Source organism: Spermophilus citellus, assembly GCF_964194105.1.
Source record: "Spermophilus citellus genome assembly, chromosome: 6".
Lineage (NCBI taxonomy): Eukaryota > Metazoa > Chordata > Mammalia > Rodentia > Sciuridae > Spermophilus > Spermophilus citellus.
In genome coordinates, this window is record NC_138187.1 from 14,448,638 (window position 1) to 14,474,254 (window position 25,617).

At 41.8% G+C, this 25,617-nt stretch overlaps 1 protein-coding gene across 1 annotated transcript; it reads left to right on the plus strand.

The window, feature by feature from the left end:
* Positions 1 to 3,698: 3,698 nt before the first annotated feature.
* ACSM4 (acyl-CoA synthetase medium chain family member 4) lies at positions 3,699 to 23,865 on the plus strand (the record flags this gene model as incomplete). Its single annotated transcript, XM_081297048.1, has 13 exons — positions 3,699 to 4,079; positions 6,459 to 6,669; positions 10,258 to 10,465; positions 13,523 to 13,666; positions 14,445 to 14,601; positions 17,491 to 17,570; positions 18,518 to 18,641; positions 19,681 to 19,761; positions 19,905 to 20,006; positions 20,431 to 20,558; positions 20,666 to 20,765; positions 22,672 to 22,791; positions 23,779 to 23,865. Exons 1-13 carry the CDS (start codon positions 3,879 to 3,881, stop codon positions 23,863 to 23,865), a joined length of 1,743 nt encoding a protein of 580 aa, XP_081153174.1. The 5' UTR covers positions 3,699 to 3,878.
* Between the last annotated feature and the right edge of the window lie 1,752 nt (positions 23,866 to 25,617).

Below are 25,617 nucleotides of genomic sequence, written 5' to 3' on the forward strand. Positions count from 1 at the left end.
TGTTGGGCACTGAACTGTGAGAGATGGCTGCTCCTGTGTTTCCTTTCTCCCCTCGCAGCTGGGTCTTATAAGCTGCTGTCCCTTTAACCACAGGTTATCCACGAAACAAAAACTCTCCTCCCACAGGATTAGGAGCCTCCCAACTGCACGCCAGAGACTTGGGGCCACAATGGCATAGACATCACCAAAAGAGAAGGAAGGAACCAGTATTCTGGCAGATACAGAGCTGAGTCTTTGCAAAGGAGCTGAAGGCCTTTCCGGATCAATAATACCATTTTTCAGGTAAGGTCAGATGCCTGTGGTTACGTGGAGGCAACACTAATAAATGCAAAGTTGTGAAAGTGTATTTAAATCTATAGCACAGGAGGCGTATTGTCTTGCCATGATTGGATCACTGCAGACCCAACCCCAGGTCTTCTCCGTTTGATAGAAAAATGGACCTTCTACCTGATCAAAGTTGGTAGAAGTAGAGCAAAAATTCTGGGATAGCATTTCCTTGCATTGGCTATGGAGAGAACAAAGGGGGACTGGAACCGCAGCTGCCTGCTCATATGAACGACTTTTGGTAAATTACTTTGCCTCTCAGGGCCTCTGGTATCTGATGCATGAAATAGTAAATTGTGTGTAGATGAAATTCTTGCATCCTAGGGCCAATGATAAAATGAAGCAAGATATTACATGAAAGCCCTTAATATGAGAGTCCACCAAGTGCTTGATAATTTTTTTTTCACTGTTATGATTTCTCTGAACACTGAAGAAGTCACTAAGAGTGACATCACCCTTTGGATGTCACTTACTTCAACTCTCTCACTTTTCCAGAAATTTTCTGGAGATATTTTGTTACACATATTTATATACAAATTTCTACAAAGATAATGTGTTGGGATAACATAGTCCGAGACCCTCAGATTTGACCGTGGAGTCATAAAAACTTGTCACAGTCTCCCGAGTCAGGAAATGGCGGTGTTTGATGCAAAATGGCGGCTCCTCAGAGTTTTGCTGTGTCCTTAAAGGTCCATCTTGTACCAAATCTATTCTGAAAGTCAAAGGCAAACCAAAGAGATAGAAAATAAGGAATATTATTAGCAAAAAAAAAAAAAAAAAAAAATTGAAGGTTTTGAAACTTGAAAAGTCCTACTCTGTAATATCTTGGTTTGTATTTTTTCATGAACTAATGATTGAGTTTGCCTAATCCACTTTGTCAATGCACAGAACACAGGCAATGATGAAATGTGTATTATTCACAATACATGGTTTCAGATTTGTTGGTATACTAATGTGGTCATTCATTAAGAGAAGGAAAATCTTTTCAGGAGGTCTGGGCAATAAATAATTCGTGAAATGACATCGTTTTTCAATTCAGAGGAGAAAATGGAGAGCAGATGTGTATTAAAAGCTATTTATCAATTAAAAGCTATTTGCTAAGTTCTCTTCACTATTCACTATAGGAAGCAAAAGTACGGAAGGTGCCCTGTGACTTGGAAGTCTTTCCAGTGCATCATTTAACTGAGACCAGGAAAGGTTTCAACAATGGAAGTGAAGGTTAGGAGGGCTGAGACTGAAGGGGACAGATGTCAGCACGGTGCCTAGCAACACGGCATTAAAACAGGGATGAAGAAGCGTTAGCCCAGTCCAATAGCTTTTTACTTTTTTTTCTTTGTATGTCAAGTAGCCTTCCGCCATAAATGGTGTTGAGGTTTGGGTTTTAATACACAGCATGTATTGAATCCCAGACGTGCACCAGACATAGGAAGAGGTATTCACTTAAACCCCACCGGTAGCCAGTGGAGAAGGTATTGTCTTTACGTTCATTGCTCATCGCACAGACGAAAAGGAGAGTTGGAGAGCAACTTGGCGAAGGTCACTGAGAGGGACAATTACGGATTCAAGTGTGTATGGGTTTGTTGCATTAGGAGGAGAATGCAGGGGTCTCACTCTTGGTAGGATTCTAAATCTTGAGCACGGCCCACTCTGTTTCTTCTTACCCTCTTTTCTCTGCTTGTGATACCTCCACCACACTCCCAGAAAGTTGCCCTCTTTCTACCTTGACATAAGAGAGAGAGTTTACTACTGACAGTACTGCCAGACATAGCTCTTCTCGGCTAGAGCAAGTTGCCTTTGCCCCAAACACATTTGTCCAGATATCACTCTGAGCACCAAAGAGGGCTTAGCAGTAACGATGAGAGGATGCTCTGTTGTTCTGTTCTTATGCCTGTGCCCAGGCCCAGGAGCCCTCTGCACCAGCAGATTCTTCCACTCCATGCAAATCAACCGCATAGAACCGAAGGGCAGAGGGTGAGGGTGTTCGGCACCTACAAGAAGCCTTTACTGGACAAGGCAGTACAAAGGAGACTTAACCAGCAAAGAGAAACCAAGCTCTGAAGCCAGACCACAGAGCTGTAAACGTTGCCTCTGCCACCATGCGCTGGATGACCTTGGGCAAGTTCATTAAATCCACATGAGCCTCAGGGTCTTCATCCACAAAATGTAAATAACAGTAGCACCAGCCTCAAGCTTCTCACGCAAGTTGAATGGTACCAGGAAAGCCGAGTGTCTGGCCTGTAGCAATAACTTCATAAACACTGGCTTCTATCATTGGCTATAAGTCAGGTGTAGTCAAAGAATGCAATTCATAGCTTCTACCCACACCATCTAGGTAGATTATGGAGACATAGATAAAAATGATAATTAAGAATACCAGATAGGGGGCTGGGGTTGTGGTTCAGTGGTAGAGCACTTGCCTTGCACGTGTGAAGAATTGGGTTCGATCTTCAGCACCACATAAAAATAAATAAAGATATTGTGTCCATCTACAACTAAAAAATATTTAAAAAAAAAAAAGAGTACCAGGTAGACAACTGTCACATGAGTGTTACAGAAGGGAGATATGGAAATTCAAAAGAAGAAGTGATAATAGAATTAGTAAAAATAGATTAGATTGCAGATGGGAGTCTGGAAACAATAGTGACTACCAATGTCACCAAGCTAGTTTTGACATAGATGAGAGTGAAATCCAGAACTCCTAATGAATACAGTAGGACTCTCCAGGAAACTGCGCTACATACAACAGCGCTCCTGGAGACGATCTTTACAGTGTCAGTAGTTACCAACTGAATGCATTTGTATAAGCGAGGTATTTACACATTTTCTTGTTAAATAACCCTAGGAGGAAGGTAAATAATATTTCCCCATTTCACAGATGAGAACATGGAAGTTAAAGAAGATAAGTAATTTGCCCCCAAATCAGTTACCGATTGTAATGGGAACTTGAGGGAAAAGGAGAACAGGGTAGCCAGACTCAAGGTCCATGGCAGGCCAACTCTGAGTGGTAGAAATGGACATTCATGAAGAGTTTACTGGAGGAGGGATAGCACACAGGATCAGAACAGCACACACAGTGGACAGGTTGACAATGTCAATCCAGGCAGCAAGTATTCTATCTGCTTTTGGTTTTGTTTGGCAGAAAGTAGGAACCAACCTGGTCACAGGCAGATGGAAGAAGGAGAGTACAGTGATAGGGGACCCATCAGTCTCTAATGGCTACAGCTCTGAAGAAGGATGGAGTGTTCTTTGGGGACTCCTCAATGTGCCAGGGGCACATGACCACTGAGCCATATCCCCAGCCCTATTTTTTATTTTATTAGAGACAGGGCCTCACTGATTTGCTTAGCATCTGGCTTTTGCTAAGGCTGGCTTTGAACTTGCAATCTTCCTGCCTCAGCCTCCCAAGCCACTGGGTGCATTTTTCTTCTTGAATAATTTTTTTACAATTTTTTTTTATTTATTTATTTTTTTACAGCTGACACTCTCTACCTGTCTCTCCCCACAGGCTGGGATACCTCTGTGTCCCCATCCGTAGACAAAGTCCTTTGGAGACCATGAAGATTCTTCTCCACCGCTGGACGTTTCGATTCACCTGGGTGGCCAAGCTCTCTGGTCGCCACTTTCACGGCGATCACCAGATTCGGGCGCCTCTGACTACTGCTGACTTTGAAGCCATAAATCTCTGTGACAAGTCGGTGCCTAAGAACTTTAACTTTGCTGGGGATGTGCTGGACCAATGGTCTCAAAAGGAGAAGGTGTGAGATAATGGCTTCTGTCTTCCATTTCCTTGCCCTGGGGTCCTCTCGTCGATTTCATTTCAGTCCTTTAACCTGCTCTGGTTTCCTGGGTCTTCTGATGGCCGTCCCCTGTCGCCTGAGATCTCAGGCCCTCACCTTCATCAGGCTTTCTCTGGAGTCTCTCTGGTCCCTTTCCTCCTCCCACCCACACATATCAGGGTTACTCAGAGTTATTTATGCTTCTTTCCCTCTTTTTTAATCCAAGTCTCATGTAAACAGGTCCTTGGGTTCAGGATAGTCACAGGCTTAAGTGAAAATGTAGTAACTTAAGCTTTGGTTTCATGGATATAGTTATTGTTGGAATAACTAGGGGAGGATCCGAGGTGGAGACGAATAAATCACACATGCCTCATGGAGGGCTTGCACTGCAGTCTGGGGACAAGGGCCCTGCTTTCTGACCCCACCCCAGGCCAGGCACCCCATGAAACACTTCGTGTATCAGCGCTTAGCCAAATGCTCTGCCCCGTGGTCCAGAAGATGATGCCAGGTACCAGATCCACAAGGAACTCAATAATGTTAAATTAGTCCTTCTTGTTAGTTAATTAAAGAGGGAAAGTCTTCCTGAAATCTTGGTCATTGTGTCTTTTAACACTTAATTCTTGCTAGATTCTCTTTTAAGCAGAGAGAGCAGGTAGCATGTGACTATCTTTAGGTTAAAATTTAAGGGCATATTTTGGGTTTCACTATAGATATTCCTGAAATCTATTTTTTTTTCAAAGAGAGAGTGAGAGAGGAGAGAGAGAGAGAGAGAGAGAGAATTTTTAATATTTATTTTTTAGTTCTCGGCGGACACAACATCTTTGTTGGTATGTGGTGCTGAGGATCAAACCCGGGCTGCACGCATGCCAGGCGAGCGCGCTACTGCTTGAGCCACATCCCCAGCCCTGAAATCTATTTTTTTTACAAATTTTTTTTGTGGTACTGGGGATTAAACCCAGGGCACTTTATCACTGAGCTACATCCCTAGCCCTTTTTTATTTTCTGTTTTGAGAAAGGGTCTCACTAAATTTTCAAGTTGTCCTCTAATTTGTGATCCTCCTGCTTCAGCCTCCAGAGTTCCTGGGATTATAGGTATGTGCCACCATGCCCAGTTCTGTTACCTATTTTTAGCAAGTGGTACTGATTAAATGCATTTTTCTTATTATTCTTATTCATATTCCTTTTTTTTTTTTTTTTGTATTGGTGATTGAACCCAGGGGCACTTGACCACTGAGCCATACCCCCAGCCCTATTTTGTATTTTATTTAGAGACAGGGCCTCACTGAGTTGCTTAGCACCTGGCTTTTGCTAAGGCTGGCTTTGAACTTTTGATCCTCCTGCCTCAGCCTCCCAAACCACTGGGTGCATTTTTCTTCTTGAATAAATGTATACAAGTGAATCAGTGTAAAGACAAATATAAAGTAAATAGTGCAGGTGTAGGCACATCTGGTGGGAAGAAACCATACTCAAATGAATCAGATTGGGAAATACTGACCTATATTATTTCATCAAATCCCCATAACCACCCTGGGGGAGAAGAGGTTCAGATAAGGAACTTAACCATAGAAGTTAAGCTACTTATCCAAGGTCACAAACCCCCAAACATGGGCCACATCCATGGCCATGTTCCCAAGACAGCTCCCTGGGAACACAGAAGTACCAAGGACCCAGAGCCAGGTTCTGGGTTCCAACCATTTTCTCTTCGGGTTCGTCTCCGAAAACTAAAATATTCACATGGAGGAAAGGTCTGATTGGCCCAACTTTGGTCACATTCCCACCCCCTGTTCAGAGAAGGGCAAGTTCCCTGATGGGTTGTCTCACCAAGGCTGTGTTCTATAGGAAAGGAGCAGTCCCCCCAGAGATAAACTGACCTGCTGTTACTAAAATGCAAGGGAAGGGTGTTGAGGAGGAGTAACAGCAGATGTCCCATATGTCTGGTAACCAGTCCTATAAGCCTTGTTAGTCAGCTTTCTGTGGCTATGACAAAATGTCTGAGATGAACAACTTAAAAGGAGGAAAGGTTTATTTTGGCTCACAGTTTCAGTCAATGACAACTTGACCCTGTTGCTTTGGGGCTGTGTCACCACGGTACATCGTGGCAGGAGCATATGGTGGAGGAGGCCTGTTCACCTCAGGGCAGCTGGGAAGCAAAAGGGGTGAGAGAGAGGAAGGAGCCACGGTGCCAATACCTGTCTAAGGGCACGCCCCCAATGACTCAACTGCCTCCCATTAGGCCCCACCTCCCAGAGTTTCCACTACTTCCCCGTAGCACCACCAGCTGGGGACCAAGCCTTTACCTAACAGATGACACTTCCAAACCACAACACCTTCTCTTCTCTTTCCTATGTCTCTGGCCAGACAGGGCAGAGACCAGCCAACCCAGCCCTGTGGTGGGTGAATGGCCAAGGGGATGAGGTGAAATGGAGCTTTAGAGAACTGGGCTCCTTGTCCCGAAAGGCAGCCAACGTGCTCACCAAGCCCTGTGGCCTGCAGAGAGGAGACCGAGTGGCCGTGATCCTGCCCCGGATCCCCGAATGGTGGCTCATCAATGTGGCTTGCATGCGAACAGGTGAGTGTCATCATGTCACATCTTTCCATCATGCAGAGACACACAGAGATTAAAACCTGAGCCTTTTCTAAAATGTTAGCGTTGGCTAATCTGTGCTTACCAAGGACAGGAAGAGAAGGGTTGAAATTAAGAGCAAACATAATGCAATACCAACTGAAGAAGTCAGTATTCCAGTGATAACCTTTTTGTAGGAGATTCTCAGAGAGGTTAAGGAGTTTGCACAGAGTCACAGAGCTAGAAAGTCAAGCTGTTAGGATTTAAATGCAAAGCTCCATAAGAGCCAATGTGGGTACCAGTGCTTCTTTGCAGTCCTGGATTATGACTTGTTCAGCCTGATGATCTATAATTTTTCTTCTCTGAATATATTTGGATTCTCTCTGATGTGAAAATACAAAAAATAAAAATAAAAAATAAAAAGAGCATTTTATAATGTTAGGACTTATAAATATATGTATTGTAGACAGATCCCAGTTGGAAAACCTCTACCTTTTCCTGACAAAAAGATTAATATATTCAGTTATACTTTTTTTTTCTCCCAAAATGATAACATAATGTACCCCAAAATGAAAATTTCTCCTTTAGGGCAGGGATCAGCATACCAGAGCCTGCAGTTGGCCACCAGTTTATGTAAATCAAGCTGTAATGGGATCCAGCCATGCTCATCATGTATGTGTTATCTATGGCTCCATTCGTTCTATAGCATCAGAGGTGCTAATTAAGACCAAGATTGATCATACGCACAACACCTAACACATTCACTAGCTGGTCTTTTATTGCCCCCCCCCAAAAATTTGCCAATATCTGCTCTGAAACACACCATAAATCTTTATAAACAAATTTAAAATAAGCTAGAGGAGGTGTAAAGTGCTGGGGGTAATATTGACCAAATCATATTGCTATATGGTGTGCATGTATGAATCCGTAAGCACAAATTCCATCGATATGCACCACTATAATGCACCAATTTGAAAAATTCAGAATTAATAAATCAATAAGCATACCAAAGGATACTACCATAGAGAAGACAAAGATGCTTTGTTGCAATAGCATTAACAATAGTAAAAACAAATTGAAATGATTACATAAATTATAACTTAGCCAAGATGGAAGATGAGATGTGTTTACTGTTGATTGAAAGTCTGGCACCTCCACTTCATGGGCTATCACTTGAAGGATAATTTATAATAAGGAGAAGATAGTAATGATGCTAATATGATAATAAGAATTTTATAATAATATTGAAAAATGCTCTGACTGCCAATATGATTATGAATTAAAGCAGCAATATATCAAATTCTTTTTATATTCACTATTGAAAAATGACTTGCTAATGTGAAACTAATCATAGGTTGGGAGAAGATTAAAGGTTGTCTACTTGTCCTAAAAAAATAAATACTTAATATTATTTGGAACAACTACAAATTAGGAAATGCTGACGGAAACAAACACAAACAATGCTCGAAAGCACTCAGTTAATTCAACGTAAAGCAAGCAGCTGAGGAGTCTGTTTTCTAATTCAGAATTAACAAATATTCTCTGTGAATACTGAGATTGATTATATTGTAACACGTGGCAGAACAGTTTGGTTTTGCTGAAAAGTTGCATGCAGTACAGCCCAAGATATTTGTTATCTGTTGAATATTTACTATCTGAAATGACTCCAGTCCCTCTGAAATAGAAGTTTATCCTTTGGACACATTCACATCACAAATCCAGGGGACCAGCTATTTGAGATTCATTAAGAACAAGTGGTTTGTAAGATAAAGAATGGTATATTTTTAAATTGGGTGAATGTTCTGAGATCCTCTAGGGTGTTTCTTTAATCAACTTCCTTATATTGACATATTTATTCATTTTCTCATAAGAGGATGACGTTTAAGAGTTTTAAAAATATATTCAAAAAAATATGGTCTTCTCCCTGGGAATTCACATCTCCATGTTTAGCTAACTTCAGGAAATTCATCAAGAAATAAGCAGTCTGGTATACCGCATACACCTTGGAAGTCTGGGTAATGTATCTTTGCACCCTGACTCTGACACTGACTCCGCAACCCTTGAGTGACTTGTCACACAGGGGTTAATTTTAAGTGTGATCCTAGGCACATTATAAGTGCTCCATAAATGATAGAGGGTATCCATGATGCTTTACATAATGCCACTTTTTTCCCACAGACTCACTTTAGAAGGTGCAACTGCCTTCTCTCTTTCTTACATCCAATTCTGCCACATATGTTCTTCTCATCAGGAACTGGTACTTTGAGGTCTATGTCCAATCAGTGTTTAGGATAAAGTGAGGAAATGGTATAAATGAAGCAGTGCCATAGTAGTCTAGGTAAATTTCAGTGATGCTAAACCACGGGGACCCAGAGGCCTGAGGGTTGCCTCTGCCACTCACCAGCTGTGATCAGATTTCATCTCCATCAAATGGTCACACTGCATGAACCTCCCAGAACAGTAGTCTCCAGGTATAATCTATCAATAAAAATATTTAGGACATGCCTCTTACCATTTGGTTATAGTTTTTTTTAATACTGTTCTACTACACTAATAGAGTATGCATGTTATAAAATATATATACAAAAAGGAAATAGGAGTCAGGTGCAGTGGCACACACCCGTAATCCCAGCAACTCAGGAGGCTGAGGCAGGAGGATCGAGGGTTCAAAGCCAGCCTCAACAACTTAGCAAGGCACTTAGCAACTCAGTGAGACTCTGTCTCTAAATAAAATACAAAAAAGGGCTGTGGATGTGACTTGGTGGTTAAGTGCCCCTGGTTAAAGAGAGAGAGAGAGAGAGAGAAATTGGGGCTGGGGTTGTGGCTCTGTGGTAGAGTGCTCGCCTGGCATGCGTGGGGCACTGAGTTCAATCCTCAGCACCACATAGATAAATAAAATAAAGGTTAAAAAGTGGACATAAAATCGGGGCTGGGGATGTGGCTCAAGCGGTAGCGCGCTCGCCTGGCATGCACGTGGCCCGGGTTCGATCCTCAGCACCACATACCAACAAAGATGTTGTGTCCGCCTAAAAATAAATAAATAAATAAATGGACATAAAATCACAAAACATATTATAGTATCTCAAGTTTTTTTAAGTTCTGTTATTTTCTTTTCTCCTTCCTATGGGATTATCTTGAAAATCTCACAATCTCACTTTGGAGACTCTTGGTTCAGAGGATTGAATATGATGACGTTCATGAAAACCCGAAGTAAGATGGCTAGTGCTAGTCACCATGATGAGTCCACTATTACCACTAAGATGTCACATCAGCACCTACCATTACAATATCTCCCATATGCCGGGTGCTACCATTATCCCCATTTCACAGATAAAGAAAGGAAGGCCAAGAGATCAAGGCCACAAAGCTAGCAAGTGACAAGACAGAGATTAGACCTGGAGTCTGTCAGTCCCCAGAGCCATAATGAACTTCCAGTGACCAGGGTCCTGTGGGAGGGCCCTGGGACCAAGGCAGGAGGAAGTGAAGGCTGGATTGTGAGACTCCTCCAGGCTCAGGCACAATGCCCCAGGTCCACAGAGGGCCTACATAGTGGACAACAGTTCTTTTGAGCTTGGGACCTTCTATCCTTCCCAGGGCTTGTCTTCATGCCAGGAACAACCCAGCTGACAGCAAGAGACATCCTCTACCGGCTGCAAGTATCCGAGGCCAAGGGCATTGTGGTCAGTGAGGAGGTGGCCCCCACAGTAGAATCCATCATGTCAGAGTGTCCTCACCTGAAGACCAAACTCCTGGTGTCTCCACACAGCCGGGAAGGGTGGCTCAGCTTCCACCAGTTATTCCAGTGAGTATTTTTTCCTGGTCTGTCTGTAGCACCAGTAAGAGCACAAATCACGGCTACATCTTGGAATCTGTCTCCAAGGACTCAGCAACACTGAGTTGACCCGGGTTCCTTCTAGAAAAGAATCACCTATTAAAGGATTTACAGGCAATAGGAAGCAATATAGCCTTCCGGCCTCCATGTTCCTTCTTCTTTCTGTGGCCAACAATGAGTATTCTACATAGCTTGGCCCTTGCTTAACCCCTGGACCACATCTGTTATCTCACTTCCTTTTATTCCTCAAACATGTCCTACCTCAGGGCCTTTATACCTGCTCTTTCTTCTTCCTGGGATGCTCTTCCCTCGTTCTTTTCACCATTGGCTTCTTGCTGTCTGATTTCAGCTCAAATGTTTTATCCTAAGTGGGGCTTTCCCTTACCAAACTAGCCAAAGGAGCGCTATAGGCCACTCCATCACATCACTCTCTTATTTTCTTCATAGCATTTGTTACTATCTGAGTTCCAAGGTCTATTCACGTATTTCCCCTATTTTTCTCTTTTGGAGTAGGAATCAGCATATGAGAATGCACAGGCCAAATCTGGCCCACCCCTTGTTTTTGTAAATAAAGTTTTATTGGAAGGCAGCCATGCCCATTTGTTCACATATTGTCTATGGCTGCTTTTGTATTACCACTGCAATGTTGAATAGAAGCAACAGAGACTCTCTGGTCCACAAAGCTTAAGATATCTGCTATCTGGTCCTTTATAGGAAAGGTTCGTCAACACCTGCCCTAATTAACAAGCTCTAAAACTCTAAGAAAGCAGAGGCTTCCTTTGTTTGGTTGATCACTTTATCTCCACTACCTAACAACACATAGCAGGTCCTTGAGAAATATTTTGTGAATGAATGAATGAACAAAGCAGATCACTTAACTTCAGTTTTCTTCCTGTGTAAATATGGAGGATTCTACTGCATATATCTTAAGTGTTGTTTTGAGGATAAAAAAAAAAAAGGTAATATGTGAGAAAGTCCTTTCTGAGCTGTAAAAGATGTAGGTAAAAGGTTAATCAATAATATTATCCTTCAAAGAGGTGTTCAATAAGTTATGTTTTTGTTCTTTTTTTATTTGAAAATCAACAAAGTTTGATATCAACTTTCCCTTAATCTAAATTACTGATTCACTTGGATGACATATAATAAATAAAGGTTTTCAAAAGCCTTTCCCAGAGAAGTATACAGAAAGAAAAGACATGTAAACATTGTTGGATACCAGATCAGTTCCCTTGGTTGGAATTAAATTTTACTCTATCAATTAATGAAAACCAAATCCTGTTGGCTGATTGCAAAGTTCTCTCCCAAGGGTTCACATCGGTGTCCTGTTTGTTATAAGCTGTATAAACTTAGATAAGCCCAATAATCTTTCTGAAAGTCTGTACCTTGCCCATAAAATGTGGATAACAATAGTATTGAGCCGTGGTTTTATTAAAGGAAGATAAATTTCCTTTATTTATCTTGATGATCAGATGCAATAAAGCAGGAGATATGTTAGCATAATACCCTAGCTCAAAACGATCACTCCATAAATACTGTCGTAATTATAATCGCACTATCATTTTCAAATCCCACATGTACTGATTCCTAAGGTTAGGGACATCCAGTTTATTTGCCTATGTATTTCCTTTGGCAAAAGGCTTTTTAACACACTACCCAAAACATGTATTTATTTTAAAACTATACACATATATTTTTGTGCATTATACAAATACCAAAATTAAAAATCTTAAAGAATGAGTTTTTTTTTAAATCCACACTTTGAAGTCTCCTGTTTCTTTTCCATCCCAGTTATCTTGCACACTCTATGAACAGCAATCCCACCCCACTTCAGAGATGGTCCCCTCATCCTAAACAACTCTTGAGTCTCCAGGAAAGCTTAAAAATGGCATAAAACTCACAAAAGAAAAAAATGAATTACATGAATTTCAAACTGAAACTCTGTACATTTGGAGGGCAGTTTTTGAGATGGAGGGAATCCCCACTTCAAACAACTTTGGAATGTCATAACTCCAAAAAGACCATGGATTGTTCCTCTACAAACTGAGGTCAGGATAGTTATGGCCAAGTCAGCCAGTTTCTCAGATAAATCACACAGAGCAATAGCAAGGGCAGTTTTACATTAGCACCAATAAATAAGCACCAATAAATCATTAGCACCAATGAATCTTCTGTTGAAGGAGTTCATTTGAAGACCTCTCACCTTCCTTCTGCCTTCCTAGGATAGAAGCCCATGAACGCTTTCTAGAATATTCTAGATGGGATGGGGGAAAAGTCAAGATTATGACCAGACTGATGCTTCTCTTTTCCTGCCCCTAGTGCAAAGGGTCCTGAACTCTAATCTTGAGGTAATAAAGTTGATGTTCTAGGCATAGGAAGAGCATAAGCAAAGATATGAGGGTAAAAAACAGCTAAAGTGTACAGAAAATGGACTACGCACCCTTTTGAGCAGCTGCAGATTGTGCCTGCTCCTAAACCATCATTGGCTTAAGTTCATCAAGACTTATTCTGAGGAGCCATACAGAGACGGTCTCCCCTGAAGCAGTTGACTGCCTGGTACCAGAGCAAAATCAGAGTTTTATTATCATGGGGGTATATCCGTATATGCACATAGCATAATTTGGTCAATTTTATTCCACTGTTCTCCCTCTTCCTGTCCCTCCTCCCTCCCCTCAATCCCCTTTCTCTGCTCCACCGATCTCTCTTCTATTTCCATACAATTTCCCCCACCCGCTTTTCTCCTTATTTTGGTCTGGCTTCCACATATTAAGCAAAGCGCTTATGAAAAAAATGTTTAAATAAATAAAATGCATACCCTTTGGTTATGAATACTGAAAGCTATCTTGGCTATCTATTTGACTCATAGGGAAGTGAGCTAAAGAAAAAAGATTTGAATGGCTAGATTTTTAGCACTGATCTTCAAAGTCCCTCTGAGATTTAAGGGATTCCTCTCTGGGAAGCTATTGTTTCAGAGCAAAAGGAACATCCTAGTTAAATGGCTCTACCATCTCGGACCACCATGTTTTTCAGATCTGCCTCTGAAGAGCACAGCTGTGTGGAGACAGGAAGTCAAGAACCAATGGCCATTTATTTCACCAGCGGTACCACGGGCTCTCCGAAGATGGCTCAGCACTCTCACAGTAGCATTGGCATTGGGTACGCCCTCTGTGGAAGGTAGGAGGAAAAAACTCAAAGCAAAAACTTTGCTTTTGATGAACTCTTCCCCAGAGCTGCCATAAGGTGCGTCCACTGTCTGATGAACACTCCTGGAATGGCTGTAAGGTACCTCCCATACATAGAATGACTTCCGGTGCCCCGTCCCACCCTAGTTCAGTAAATGGTGCCATCTGACCCACAGATCAAGAAAGAACTTAAGATGGAAGTGACTTTGATTCAATTCCCATAAAGACACATTGGGCTCCCTCTCCTCATTGCCAGGTAATTCACCTACCCAGAAAGGCCTTCCTTAAAAAAAAGAAAGAAAAAGAAAAAGAAAACCCTCTAAAACTGTTACATTACCCTGCTTTATTTATGTCACAGCACTTATCACCACTTGAAATCATGGTATTTATTACATACTTAATTACTTTATTGTTTGCTTATTCCCCTTCTTAGAGATTCAGTCTCTCTGGCTCACTGTGCTGGAAGAGTGCCAAGCGCATGATATTTGCTTAATAAATATTTGTTGCATCAATGGGTGAGCTCAGAAAAGCCTGCCAAAGCCAGATCCCCACTCCAGGCATGGACTACCCAGGATTCCTGGAAAAGCCCACTGACAAGAGTAGGAAATGGAACCCCTCGCCTTGAGTTGGGGCTTCCCTTAACCCCTTCTGTCTAGCCCCTGAGGTTCTAGGGCATGGCCACTCCTCAGAGACACTTTGCTTTCCTGTTTTTGTTTTTGTTTGTACTGATTTTGTTGGGGTCTGTTTTGTTGCCTCTCCGTATTGTTCAGATACTGGCTGGACTTGAAGTCCTCTGATGTCATATGGAACATGTCAGACACAGGCTGGATCAAGGCCGCCATTGGTAGTGTGTTTTCTTCCTGGCTTTGGGGCGCCTGCGTCTTTGTGCATCGGATGGCCTCGTTTGACACCGACGCCTTCCTGGATGTAAGTCGGGGCCTCTCTTACATGTCTCTTTAGAGCTACACCCCATCTTCTATTAAAAATATGATTCCTCAGAATACAGGGCTTCTGAAAGTCATTCCTTTCTCAGAGGCACACCCTCCTGGGACTAGGCTTTTGAATGCATTTGACAGAGTGGAGGGGATCACCCCGCCACTCTCAAGGGGGAGACCCAGACTTAAGCTCAAATCGCTCAGGATTTCTAGTGTCACGAAATCTGTGACTGCTTAGTGTCACTGCTGTTGACTGGTGACAGTCCTTGCTTCTCCAGTGTTGAAGAATAACACCAGAGAAGCACGCCGAGGCAAGGTCAGAGTAGAAATTAGAAGTTTATTAAAGGACAGCAGAAAAGACTTCTCCTGGAGGAAGAAGGGGACCCAAGAGGTGGAATCCATGCAAGTGCGGTTGTTTCCCCTTTTTATAGTTCTTTCAGTGATGGCATGTAGGTGGGAAGGCCCGAGGGGTGGGACACAGGTGGGCCAAAGAAGTAATCTGGGCAGGAAGGACTTCATTAACATTTCTTTGGGATGGGCTATCTCCAAATTTGTTGGGGGCTGTTTCCTGGACTTCATTAACATTTCAAGAGTTGCTCAACTTTTCCAGGAATTCATTCTCATGGCCTCCATTTTAGATTTCACTCGATATTAGACCCAGATTTACCTAACTACTACCTAACTTTAAATCTGGCTTCATTAGGAGCCTGGTTTCAAATAACAGATTAGAAATCTCAAGATGAAACAAAGATTTTGTTTCTGGTTTAAAGAAACATAAGACAATAACTGATAAAGCTGAACTCCTGTGTGGAGGAGATTGCAGGTGGGACCATCTTTCTCATAAAGCAGCTCCTTCCATTCTCCACCCCACCCAAAATTAAATGCTTCTCTCTCTCTCTCTCTTTTTTATTTGTTGAATGCTTCTCATTTTAATTGGCAGACTCTTCTGGAAACCAGGTGTGCATTTCCATCTCAGCCAGACATGACTAGATTCAGATATCTGATAGCTTAGCCTTTAGAAGACTGTGATTCAGACCAGTTAGATTTCATCCATGAAAAATCAATTAAGTTTGACAATGTACATATTAAATACACAGTACACCTTTGTTTGTTATCTGCAAACTACTCTGACACGATTTCTCCAGGGCTGTGAGAGAAATACAAAGTAAAGAAGGGCTGAGGTTTCTTTATCAGGTTTACAGAAGGCCCTGAAGATCAGTTCATTTTGTAGTCTCTAACTTATTTTGTAAAATAAGAGCATTTTTATTTTACAAAGATAATGTATTTTACAAAGATAATGTAAGCGCTACAAAAACCTCTATAGATTTATGCTTTTCTTAGATGTATACATTACACTTATTAAAAATTAAATCTAGTGGGGCTGGGGATGTAGCTCAGTTGGTAGAGTGCTTGCCTCGAATGCATAAGGCCCTGGGTTCAATGCCCAGCACTACAGGAAAAAAAAAATTAAATCTAGGGAACATATGGTAGAAATGCTCATTTTCAGCCTACAGGTTATTGTTGATCTATGACAATCCAGATAGCCTGTATATACATCTAGACAGCCTTCTCCCAGATTCTTAAGCTTACTACAATTGTCAACACATTGACACAGTGAAACTTGTTCCTCCAGAAAGAGGATCTTGGAAACATTAATATTCCTTTAGACTTTAGATGCCTAGGTCATTTAAGGAACTGGAGACAAAATGTGCCCATCAGACTTTAAACCGTTAAACCATTAACAAAAGGCCTTGAAAAATGCCCATTTCTGCCTTGACTCAATCCACTCAAAAGGACTAATACTCTCTGTGGGAAAGGTGCTGGGGAGGTACCAGTGGGTCAGTCGGTACCACAAAGCAAGAACATATGGGCAGGGACGTTATAAGTTTCCACCATGAAAGGTAACACACAGCCCTTGGGTAAAACAGACCAGTTCTTAACTTTGGGTTGTTTTCAAATTCAACAATTGGCTTGTCAGTTGGGATGGTGTGTGTCTTGTCTGTCTCTGAAACACACACATACTCTTTTTATTTCTTTTGATTCTTTTATATTGTAAGGGTCCGGCGAAGGAGAGACCACAGGAGACTAGCTCCATGCAATGGCAAGGGGGATTTATTAGGGATCCGTTCCAGTGCGCTCGGGCTCCGTGCTCACTCAAGAAGGGAGAGCAGCCCAGAGCCCAGAGCAGAGGTCAAGCAGAGCTTAAGTACACTTTTTGGAGTGGGTGGGGGGCTTTGCATACATCAGAACAAATCATCATGAGGCGCGGGAAAATTGAACAACAACTCTGATACATGATTAGTCCATTCATTGGCGGGAACAGGCTGGGCAGGGGTGATTGGTCACTTCTAAACTGGGTACACATTCAAACTGATTGGTTCGGGCCCTGTGACAAACTGCACAGGGCCCTAGGCTGAATGGCCAGTAGGGCGTTGTCTTAACTATCTCAGGAATCTGGGTGTAACAGAGGAAGTTAATAATAACTAATCTTTTACATTTTAATTCAAGCTTTCCAGCTTAGAAACTTTACCCTTTCATTATATATATTTATATTTGGTTGTAGGTGGTCACGATACCTTTATTTATTTATTTTTATGTGGTGCCTAGGATCGAACCCAGGGCCTCACACATGCTAGGCAACGCATTCTACCACTGAGCCACAACCCCAGCCCTCCCAGATACACATTCTTAACTGTAATCAGAAACGCCCAACAGGTACATGGTCACTAGTGACAACAAATACATATTTGGTTTCTTATTCCTAGAAGCAGCCGTGAGATGGGTTCATGCTGGTGGAAGAGACCACAGGCTGTAGGCCTCCCTTCTAGTCATGGCCTTCCGTGGACGGTTTCTAACATCTCTGTCTCTATCCATTATCCAGACACTTGTCACTTACCCCATCACGACCATGTGCAGTGCCCCCACCGTGTACCGGATGCTTGTGCAGAAAGACCTCAAGAGGTACGTGGGCAGGAGTCTCCGTGTGAACCACAGCGAAGGCGCTCACCCAGCATCCCTGGCCTCCCCTTCTCAACACTCTTGTGTTCACATTTCAAGGACAATTCAAAGGCTGTTCAATGGTTCTTTTAAATACACACAGTTTGTGTCCTACCCACACCCTCCCAAACATTTGGGACCACCCTGTGTGAGAGGCTGGTCCAGGGTTCCTCACCTGAGTCCAGTAAGGCCAGTGGTTAGAAGCTCAACTCCAAAGTCAAACACGCTCTGCTATCATGGTGTGGCCTCAGACACTGCTGATGACATGCTTGGAGAGACGTGTGCTACATGTACCCTACAGAGCATCCACCTGATCCCTTGTTATTCCAGAGTTCTTGGGCAAATTTTTTTTTTTTTTGGAGGGGTGGTAGGTACCGGGATTGAATTTAGGGGCATTTGCCCACTGAGCCATATCCCCGGCCTTATTTGTGTTTTCATTTAGAGACAGGGTCTCACTGAGTTGCTTATCACCTTGCTATTGCTGAGGCTGGCTTTGAACTCACAATCCTCCCATCTCAGCCTCCAAGGCCCCTGGGCTTGGGCAAATTCTTTAACCTTTCTAGTCTGTTTCCTCATCTGTAAAACAGAGTCTAAGAGGGCTCCTAAAGCCCTAATTGCTGTTAGTTGTTACATTGTCTCACAAATACTTATTTTTAGCATTTTCTTCTAGGCTTTTCCTTAATAGCTAAATTCTCCCCACCCCTGGCCACAGTGTAAGCTCCTTCAGGAAACTCTTTTCATCACTAATGGTCTGGCGACATGGCAGTCATTCAACAAATGTGTGTAGAGGGATCTTTTCTAAGACTTGCCTCCCTAGCTCTCCGGGTTGTTGCTTGAATGTCTTCCTTATCTCATTGTGAAAAGTCACCCCTCTCTCTCCCCCAAGACTACCTCCAGCTCTTTCTCTTTAGGTACAAATTCAAGAAGCTGCGGCACTGTGTGACAGGAGGAGAGCCGCTCAACCCGGAGGTGATGGAACAGTGGAAGGCGCAAACTGGGCTGCAGCTGTACGAGGGCTACGGACAGACAGAAGTGGTATATTTAAGGGCAGAGTTTAAGTTCAATACAGTGGTGCCCCGGTATCGATGGGGAGTGTTTCCAGGACCCCAGAGGATAATACCGAAATCCTGGGATGCTCACATCCCTTTATATAAAATGGTGCAACATTTGCATCTAACCTACACATATCCTCCTGGACACTTCAAATCATCTTTAAATTTTAATATGTAATATTAAATTAAAATTTAAAGATGATTTAAATTTAATATGATTTAAATTTTAATATGTAATACAAAATATAAATGCTACTTAAATACCTGTTGTGCTGTACTGTTTAGGAAATAAAAAGGAGGAAGTGCCCATATTCACTACAGATGCAATTAAAAAACAAATATTTCCAACACTTGGATGGTGGAATCCAAGGATACAGAACCTGCAGATATGGACACTGGGATTTTTCAGTCCCAGGTCTGTCAACTGAACACCTGAGGTGCCCCAATCCTGCTCTGAATTTTAATGTCATTTCCCAAAATAACTTACCTTGCCAGTATTTATCAAAACTCGTGAATTTCCTAATTTGGTTTGGACTTAGGGGAATTTTGATTGTTCTATAGTATTCCTGCTTCCTCTCCACCCAGGAGAAACTCAGGGAGGGGCTGCAGGGGTCGGTGAGGCTCAGAATGAGCTGCCCATCTTTCCATTGTTCTCTGTGGGAAATTTTCTCCAAGAGTCACATCATGGAGTCTTTTGAAGTGGTTTTCAAAGTATGGTCCTCAAACCAGACTCACTGGCGTCGTCTGGGAATTTGTTAGAAAGGCAGATTTTCAGACCCTACCGCAAACGTGTGGGATCAGAAACTCTGGGATGAGCAAACTACGTTGTAATAACGTTCCAGGTGATTCCCAGGCCCACTCAAGTTGGAATCTGTTCTAAAGTAATATATTAGAAGATGAGAAGATGAGCTTGCCTACTGGGGGAAATGAGTCAATATGGAATCTTGAGTTTCACGGTCATGAAATATGTAACTACAGAAAATCAAGTTTACATATTAATATAATGCATGTCTTCTCAATAGGGAATAATTTGTGCCAACCTGAAAGGACAAGAAATCAAACCAGGCTCCATGGGGAGAGGCGTCTTGCCCTACGATGTCCAGGTGGGTTGAGAAGTTATGGGGCTCCCTGAGGAAGAGAGCTGTTTTGGCAGCTCCCTGCCCCTCCTTACACAGCTGTTCACAACCCATTGTCATTTTGTGAAAAGAAAAAATGTCAGAACCTGAACTGTTTGTTGCGTTCTCAGATTATAGACGAAAACGGCAATGTCCTACCACCTGGCAAAGAGGGGGAAATTGCTCTCAGACTGAAGTCCACTCGGCCCTTCTGCTTCTTCTCTGAATATGTGGTATGGAAATGGAGAAATACAGACATGTCCAAATTTCCACTCAACATGTCTTGCTATATTAAACGTGGGCGAGTGACAAATCCCCGTGTATTTTATCAACTGTAAACTGGAGAGAACCTCATCCATCTCCTAAGTGTCAAGGTTAAATTCCAGGTGTAAGAAACCAGGTGCAGTGGCTGTCCTCAGAAAGGACAGGCTGGGGGCAGGAGTGGGCACAGAGGGAGGCACCAGAAGGAAAAAGAGAGACTTTTCTTTTATTAAACTTTTTTGGAACTTTTGTATTTTATGCTGGAAACTATATTTTTTAGAAAAAAAAAATCATTTCTTTAGAAGTAGAATGTGTACTGTGCCAGTCATTTAATGGGTGCCATGTCCCTGTCTGTTTTGTGCAAACTAATTCCCAAATGACACTTTTGATTCCTAGAACAACCCAGAGAAAACTGCTGCCACCCTAAGAGGAAATTTTTATGTCACCGGAGACAGAGGCGTGAAGGACGGCGATGGGTACTTCTGGTTTGTGGGCAGAGCTGATGATGTCATCATATCCTCTGGGTTTGTACCTTTGCCACTGGCAGGAAGTGATGATTCAATTCGTCAGTTCCTCGGGGAGGGCAATCCGCTGGGAAAGCACAGCACCCAAGGTTTCTTTTCCTCGGCAGGTACCGCATTGGGCCCTTCGAGGTGGAGAGCGCACTCATAGAGCACCCTGCGGTCGTGGAGTCGGCCGTGGTCAGCAGTCCAGATCCAATCCGGGGAGAGGTAGAGCCAACACCATTCATTGCAGCTGCAGTTTCGTATTTCAACTTCTGTGCATTTGACCACAGCAAAGACTAAATCAAGAGTGGTCACTTATAAGGCATACATGTGGCCAAAAATTAAAAAAAAAATTTTAAAATAGTGTAGTAGGCAATCAACTTTACAAATGATCTGTGTCCCAAAGAGGATTAGGATTTTCTCTCTTTTTTTTTTTTTCTTTTTCTTTTTTGGTACCAGAGATTGAACTCAGGGTCACTCGGCCCCTGAGTCACATCCCCAGCCCTAGTTTTTGTATATTATTTAGAGACAGGGTCTCACTGAGTGCTTAGCACCTCGAATTTTGCTGAGGCTGGCTTTGAACTCTCGATCCTCCTGCCTCAGCCTCCCAAGAAGGTAGGATTACAGGCGTGCGCCACTGCTCCTGGTTGAGGATTAGGATTCTCTAGGTGGCAAGGGACAGAAATTCAACTCAAACTGACTTCAGTTATAAATAATAATAATAACAACAATAATAATAATAATTTGGGGGGCTCACACAAACAAGAATTCAGGAGCAGATATAGCCAAGCATTCAGTGAAGTTAGCATGACAGTCTCTCTCCATGTCTGGCTCTGTTGTTGCTTAAGTTGGCACCATTTGAACACTTTGGTGGATAACAACCAACTCCAGGCTCCTGTGGCTTAACAATCCTCCCCACTCTTCCAGGAAAGGACAAAAGTTCTTTTCAACTGTTGCAAGTAACTTCCATGATCTCATTTGCCCATCTTAGATCACATCTCTAGCCAATGTGGTCCAGAGAATGATAGAGGCCACTGGCCAGGCCTGGGTCACATGCCTGTCATCAGACATGAGGGCTAGTACCAACCCCACCAGGGAGAAGTTAGGGTATTGCTCCATAGGAAACTACAAGCACTGTTACTAAAAACAGGGAACAGAGGGTACATAAACAAAAGCAATAGACTTCAGTCTGTAGAATTGTCAGGGAGCTCAAAATACAGTTTCTTACAGAAAAGATACAAATAGATTGCGGCCAGACTCCAAATAAGTCTCATGGCCTTTTAGGGTCTAATGAAAGGTTACTAAGGCAATGACGGTAATAACCTTAGTTCTAGGAGGAAGCCTTATAACATGAAAGGAGAATTTCCATTCCTCATGAAAGTTTCCAGACTCAGCAAGTGGGGGAAAAAATCCCCAAATAGTGTGCCTATCAGCATCCTCCCACAGCTTTCTGTTCCTCCCTCTCTCCTGCCAGAGACCCTCTGCAGGAACATGGGATCCTGTGCCCCTACTGCCTGGACCCCCTCCACTATCATCTAATCACATTTTCCAAAATAGTCTCCTCTTGATTTCAGGACACCAAAAGTATATACCTATTAGAATCCATGTATGAATAATCATTTGAAGTAGGCTTGCTAACCCAATAATGATCTAATTGCTCTAAAGAGAGGCAAAACAGAGGAGGCAAGAAACACCTTAGAGGCATTTGTGGTCAAATGCACATTACTGACACATCATCCTTCCTCCATTAGGGGTCCCCAACACCCCTTCAAACCATATTCTCTAGACCCTCCATTTATCCTGCAACAACATGCTTCTTTTATAGGCTTGTTGGCGTAAGGGGTCATCTGTCAATCAATGATGTCTGTTTAGTTACACAGGTCAAGGGAAATGTTAAATATGTGACATGTAAACAGAACTCAGCCATAAAAGCATCGCTGCACCCCTCACTCACAATCCATTTACCTGGAAATAACTATCAAACTTTATAATTGTGTACAAACTCTGTTCAGAGGTGACTGAACTTATCACGGGTTGCTATTAACAGTGCCTACCTTCAGCCCTTAACTTGTCTGAAAAACAAAGATGGCCATGTAAATGTTTTATTTTTATTTTATTTTTTTGCCTGCAGGTGGTGAAAGCTTTTGTTGTCTTATCTGCAGCTTTCAAATCCTCCAACCCTGAGAAATTAACTCTGGAGCTTCAGGATCATGTGAAAAAATCAACTGCACCTTACAAATATCCAAGAAAGGCAAGTACACCTTTGGGTTACCAAACTAGGTCTAAGCAGGTCTATAGATTTTACTGGATTTTGAATTTATAGTATACTTTTTCAGTTTAGCCTGAGAATTTTGCTTTAAAATGTTACGTATCAGGGCACTACAAATATGTGATAAACTAGGTTTAAAAAAAAAAAAAAACCTCTGAAATACAGAGTAAGAATCTTTATATAACTAATTAGTTCTTAGTTCTATTCCATATGGGGAGGAGAATAGAAGCAGTATCTGCCAAAGTGACTTATTTTTAGGGATGGCACCTGATTCAACTTGGTACTCTTGGCCTAATAGGCCTATAAATTCAAAGTGCATGCCTGAAAGTATCAAGTGACCACATTTAAGGCTCACGAAGATAGTATCCAAAGGAAGGATCTTCCCTGAAACCTTCTTCAAGAGAGGACTCAAAAACAATCCTAAGTACAGACAGAACTGCAGTTTCCTTCCTGCCCTGGAGGCCTACTGCTTGATATGGACTAATCCTCTCTGAACCAATTCCATTTAAGTTGCCACTTGAGCCAAAAGGAAGTTAATTTCAACCCAATAACTAATCAACCATTTTAACACTTTCTCCATTAAACTAAACCCTTTGATTTTCAGAAATGAGGGTTGATGACATTTTAAAATACATCTTTTTTTTTTTCTTCCATAATCTTACTTTGAGGGGAACAGACAGGACTTTATGGTCAAGTCTAGAGAGGAAACAAAGGGGCAAAAGGAGTTACTTTCTTCTGGCAGAGCCCATAGTGAATTTACACTAAACACCAGTAAGAGGCAGCTGCCCTGTGGTCCTTACTATCTGAACAGGCCAGTTTCTGGTGCCCACAAAATGCAATGAGCTCAGGTTAAGAACATCTCCAGAGCTAAAATTCAGCCTCTGAGTTTCATGAGCCTTCTCTCCTATTACACTGACAGCTGGGATAAGCCAATGGAATTAAGTGTCTCATAATATGCCTGTTAATTAGGTGGAATTTGTTCAAGAACTCCCAAAGACAATCACTGGAAAAATCAAGCGCAACGTTTTAAGAGACCAAGAATGGGGAAGAAGGTAGCTTGATAAGAAAACTGAAGGATTTAAGGGTAACTTGAAGCTCTCTTTTAGTACTTCCTGATAAATTCTGATTACTTTCTTAAAATGTATAAGATTTTTCCTGGTTGAAAACTCATCTGAATTTTTGTTTTGCACTTAGCCAAAAAATAAAGCAGCAAATAAATATCTAAACATATTTGAGAAGTATATTATTATGACCTAACAAAAGTAATGACTTGTAGTGTTTAAAATAGCAGAGGTAAAATGATTACTCTGAAAAGCATAGCACACAATGTTTCATTTATCTTGTCATGCTTAATTAAAAATAAAGAACAATTCTAAGAAAAATGTTCAAGTCAGAATTTCTTCTGCATAGCATCTTTATGAGATTAATATCTGAAGACAAACTAAAATGTTGATGTTAAAATGAGGAGTCCAAATAACTCAAAAGTGAATTTAATGAAATTAACTATAACACCATATTGTTAACTTGTTTTGGAACAAATCCTGTAAAATACCTGAAACTTTGATTATTTAGGAAATTTTGGGGGTGAGAGTATTGGGAATTGAACTCAGGGGCACTTAGCGACATCCCCGGCCCTATTTTGTATTTTATTTAGAGACAGGGTCTCACTGAGTTGCTCAGCACCTTGCTATTGCTGAAGCTGGCTCTGAACTCATGATCCTCCTGTCTCAGCCTCCTGAGTTGCTGGAATTACAGGCTTGTGCTGCGAGTATTTAATCTAGAGCAACTAAAAATTTTTTCTATCTTTACTTTTTTAGAACCATGTATATGATTTTTTTGATACATTATTTGACATGCAAATATTTTTTGTGATATGTATACTATGAAACGAAATTGTATTACTAAGAGGTAGAAAGGAAGAAAAAGTACAGAACACCAATCTTTAAGGAACAAATTTATTTTGATTCTTTTTTTGGAAAATACAAGAAACTATGAAAAACAAGCTGAATATCTGGCTATAAAAAAAGCAAAACACAAGTAAAACTAACATTTGAAAATTGTGTTTTTAAGCTTTGAGAAACATATTTTAAAATGCCAATTTTAATTCTTTTTTCACCAGAGCAAAAGAGTTCATTAAACCACAAGAGTGTTTTTAACTGCTGTAATTTTTTAAAATTTAAAAGAAAAATAAAGAAAAGCATTCAATTCCACCCTGGAATCTCATCATTTGTAACAAGATGCTCAAATGTCAGTGAAAATAAACAGACATTAACCTGAAAGCAAAAGCTGTCAATGGATGAATTTAGACCCCAACAGAACACGGTATTGTACAGTTGGGGAAGAACAGTTTGTGTGACACTCGGGTCTTATCAAATACAAATAAACACAAAAAGTGACTAGACCTAAACTATAAAATTCTTTTGTAAAGTAGGAGCTTCACAAAGTAAAAGGAACCAGTTAGTGCCACAGAGTTGTATGTTCTGTAGCTGTATGGCCAACTTATTCCCAGAGTCCCTTTATTTTGTACTATCAAAAGTATCTTTGTCTTGGAGCAAGTCCACTGAAGAAGGCACCAAGATCCCATCCTCCCTGTTCCCCCAAACAACACTGACAGCACTCATCCTTCCAAGAAGACCTCAGCCTCATTAACATTCGAAACATCTGAAGATACCTACCACCCCACCTGTCAGCAAGGTCTTGCCCACCCTCTCTGTCCCTCCCACATCCTCCTAGTCTGGTTTATCACAAAGAGCTCTAAGGGTACACACGCATTCCCTGAGTGACTAGCTATTACACAGGCAGACACTC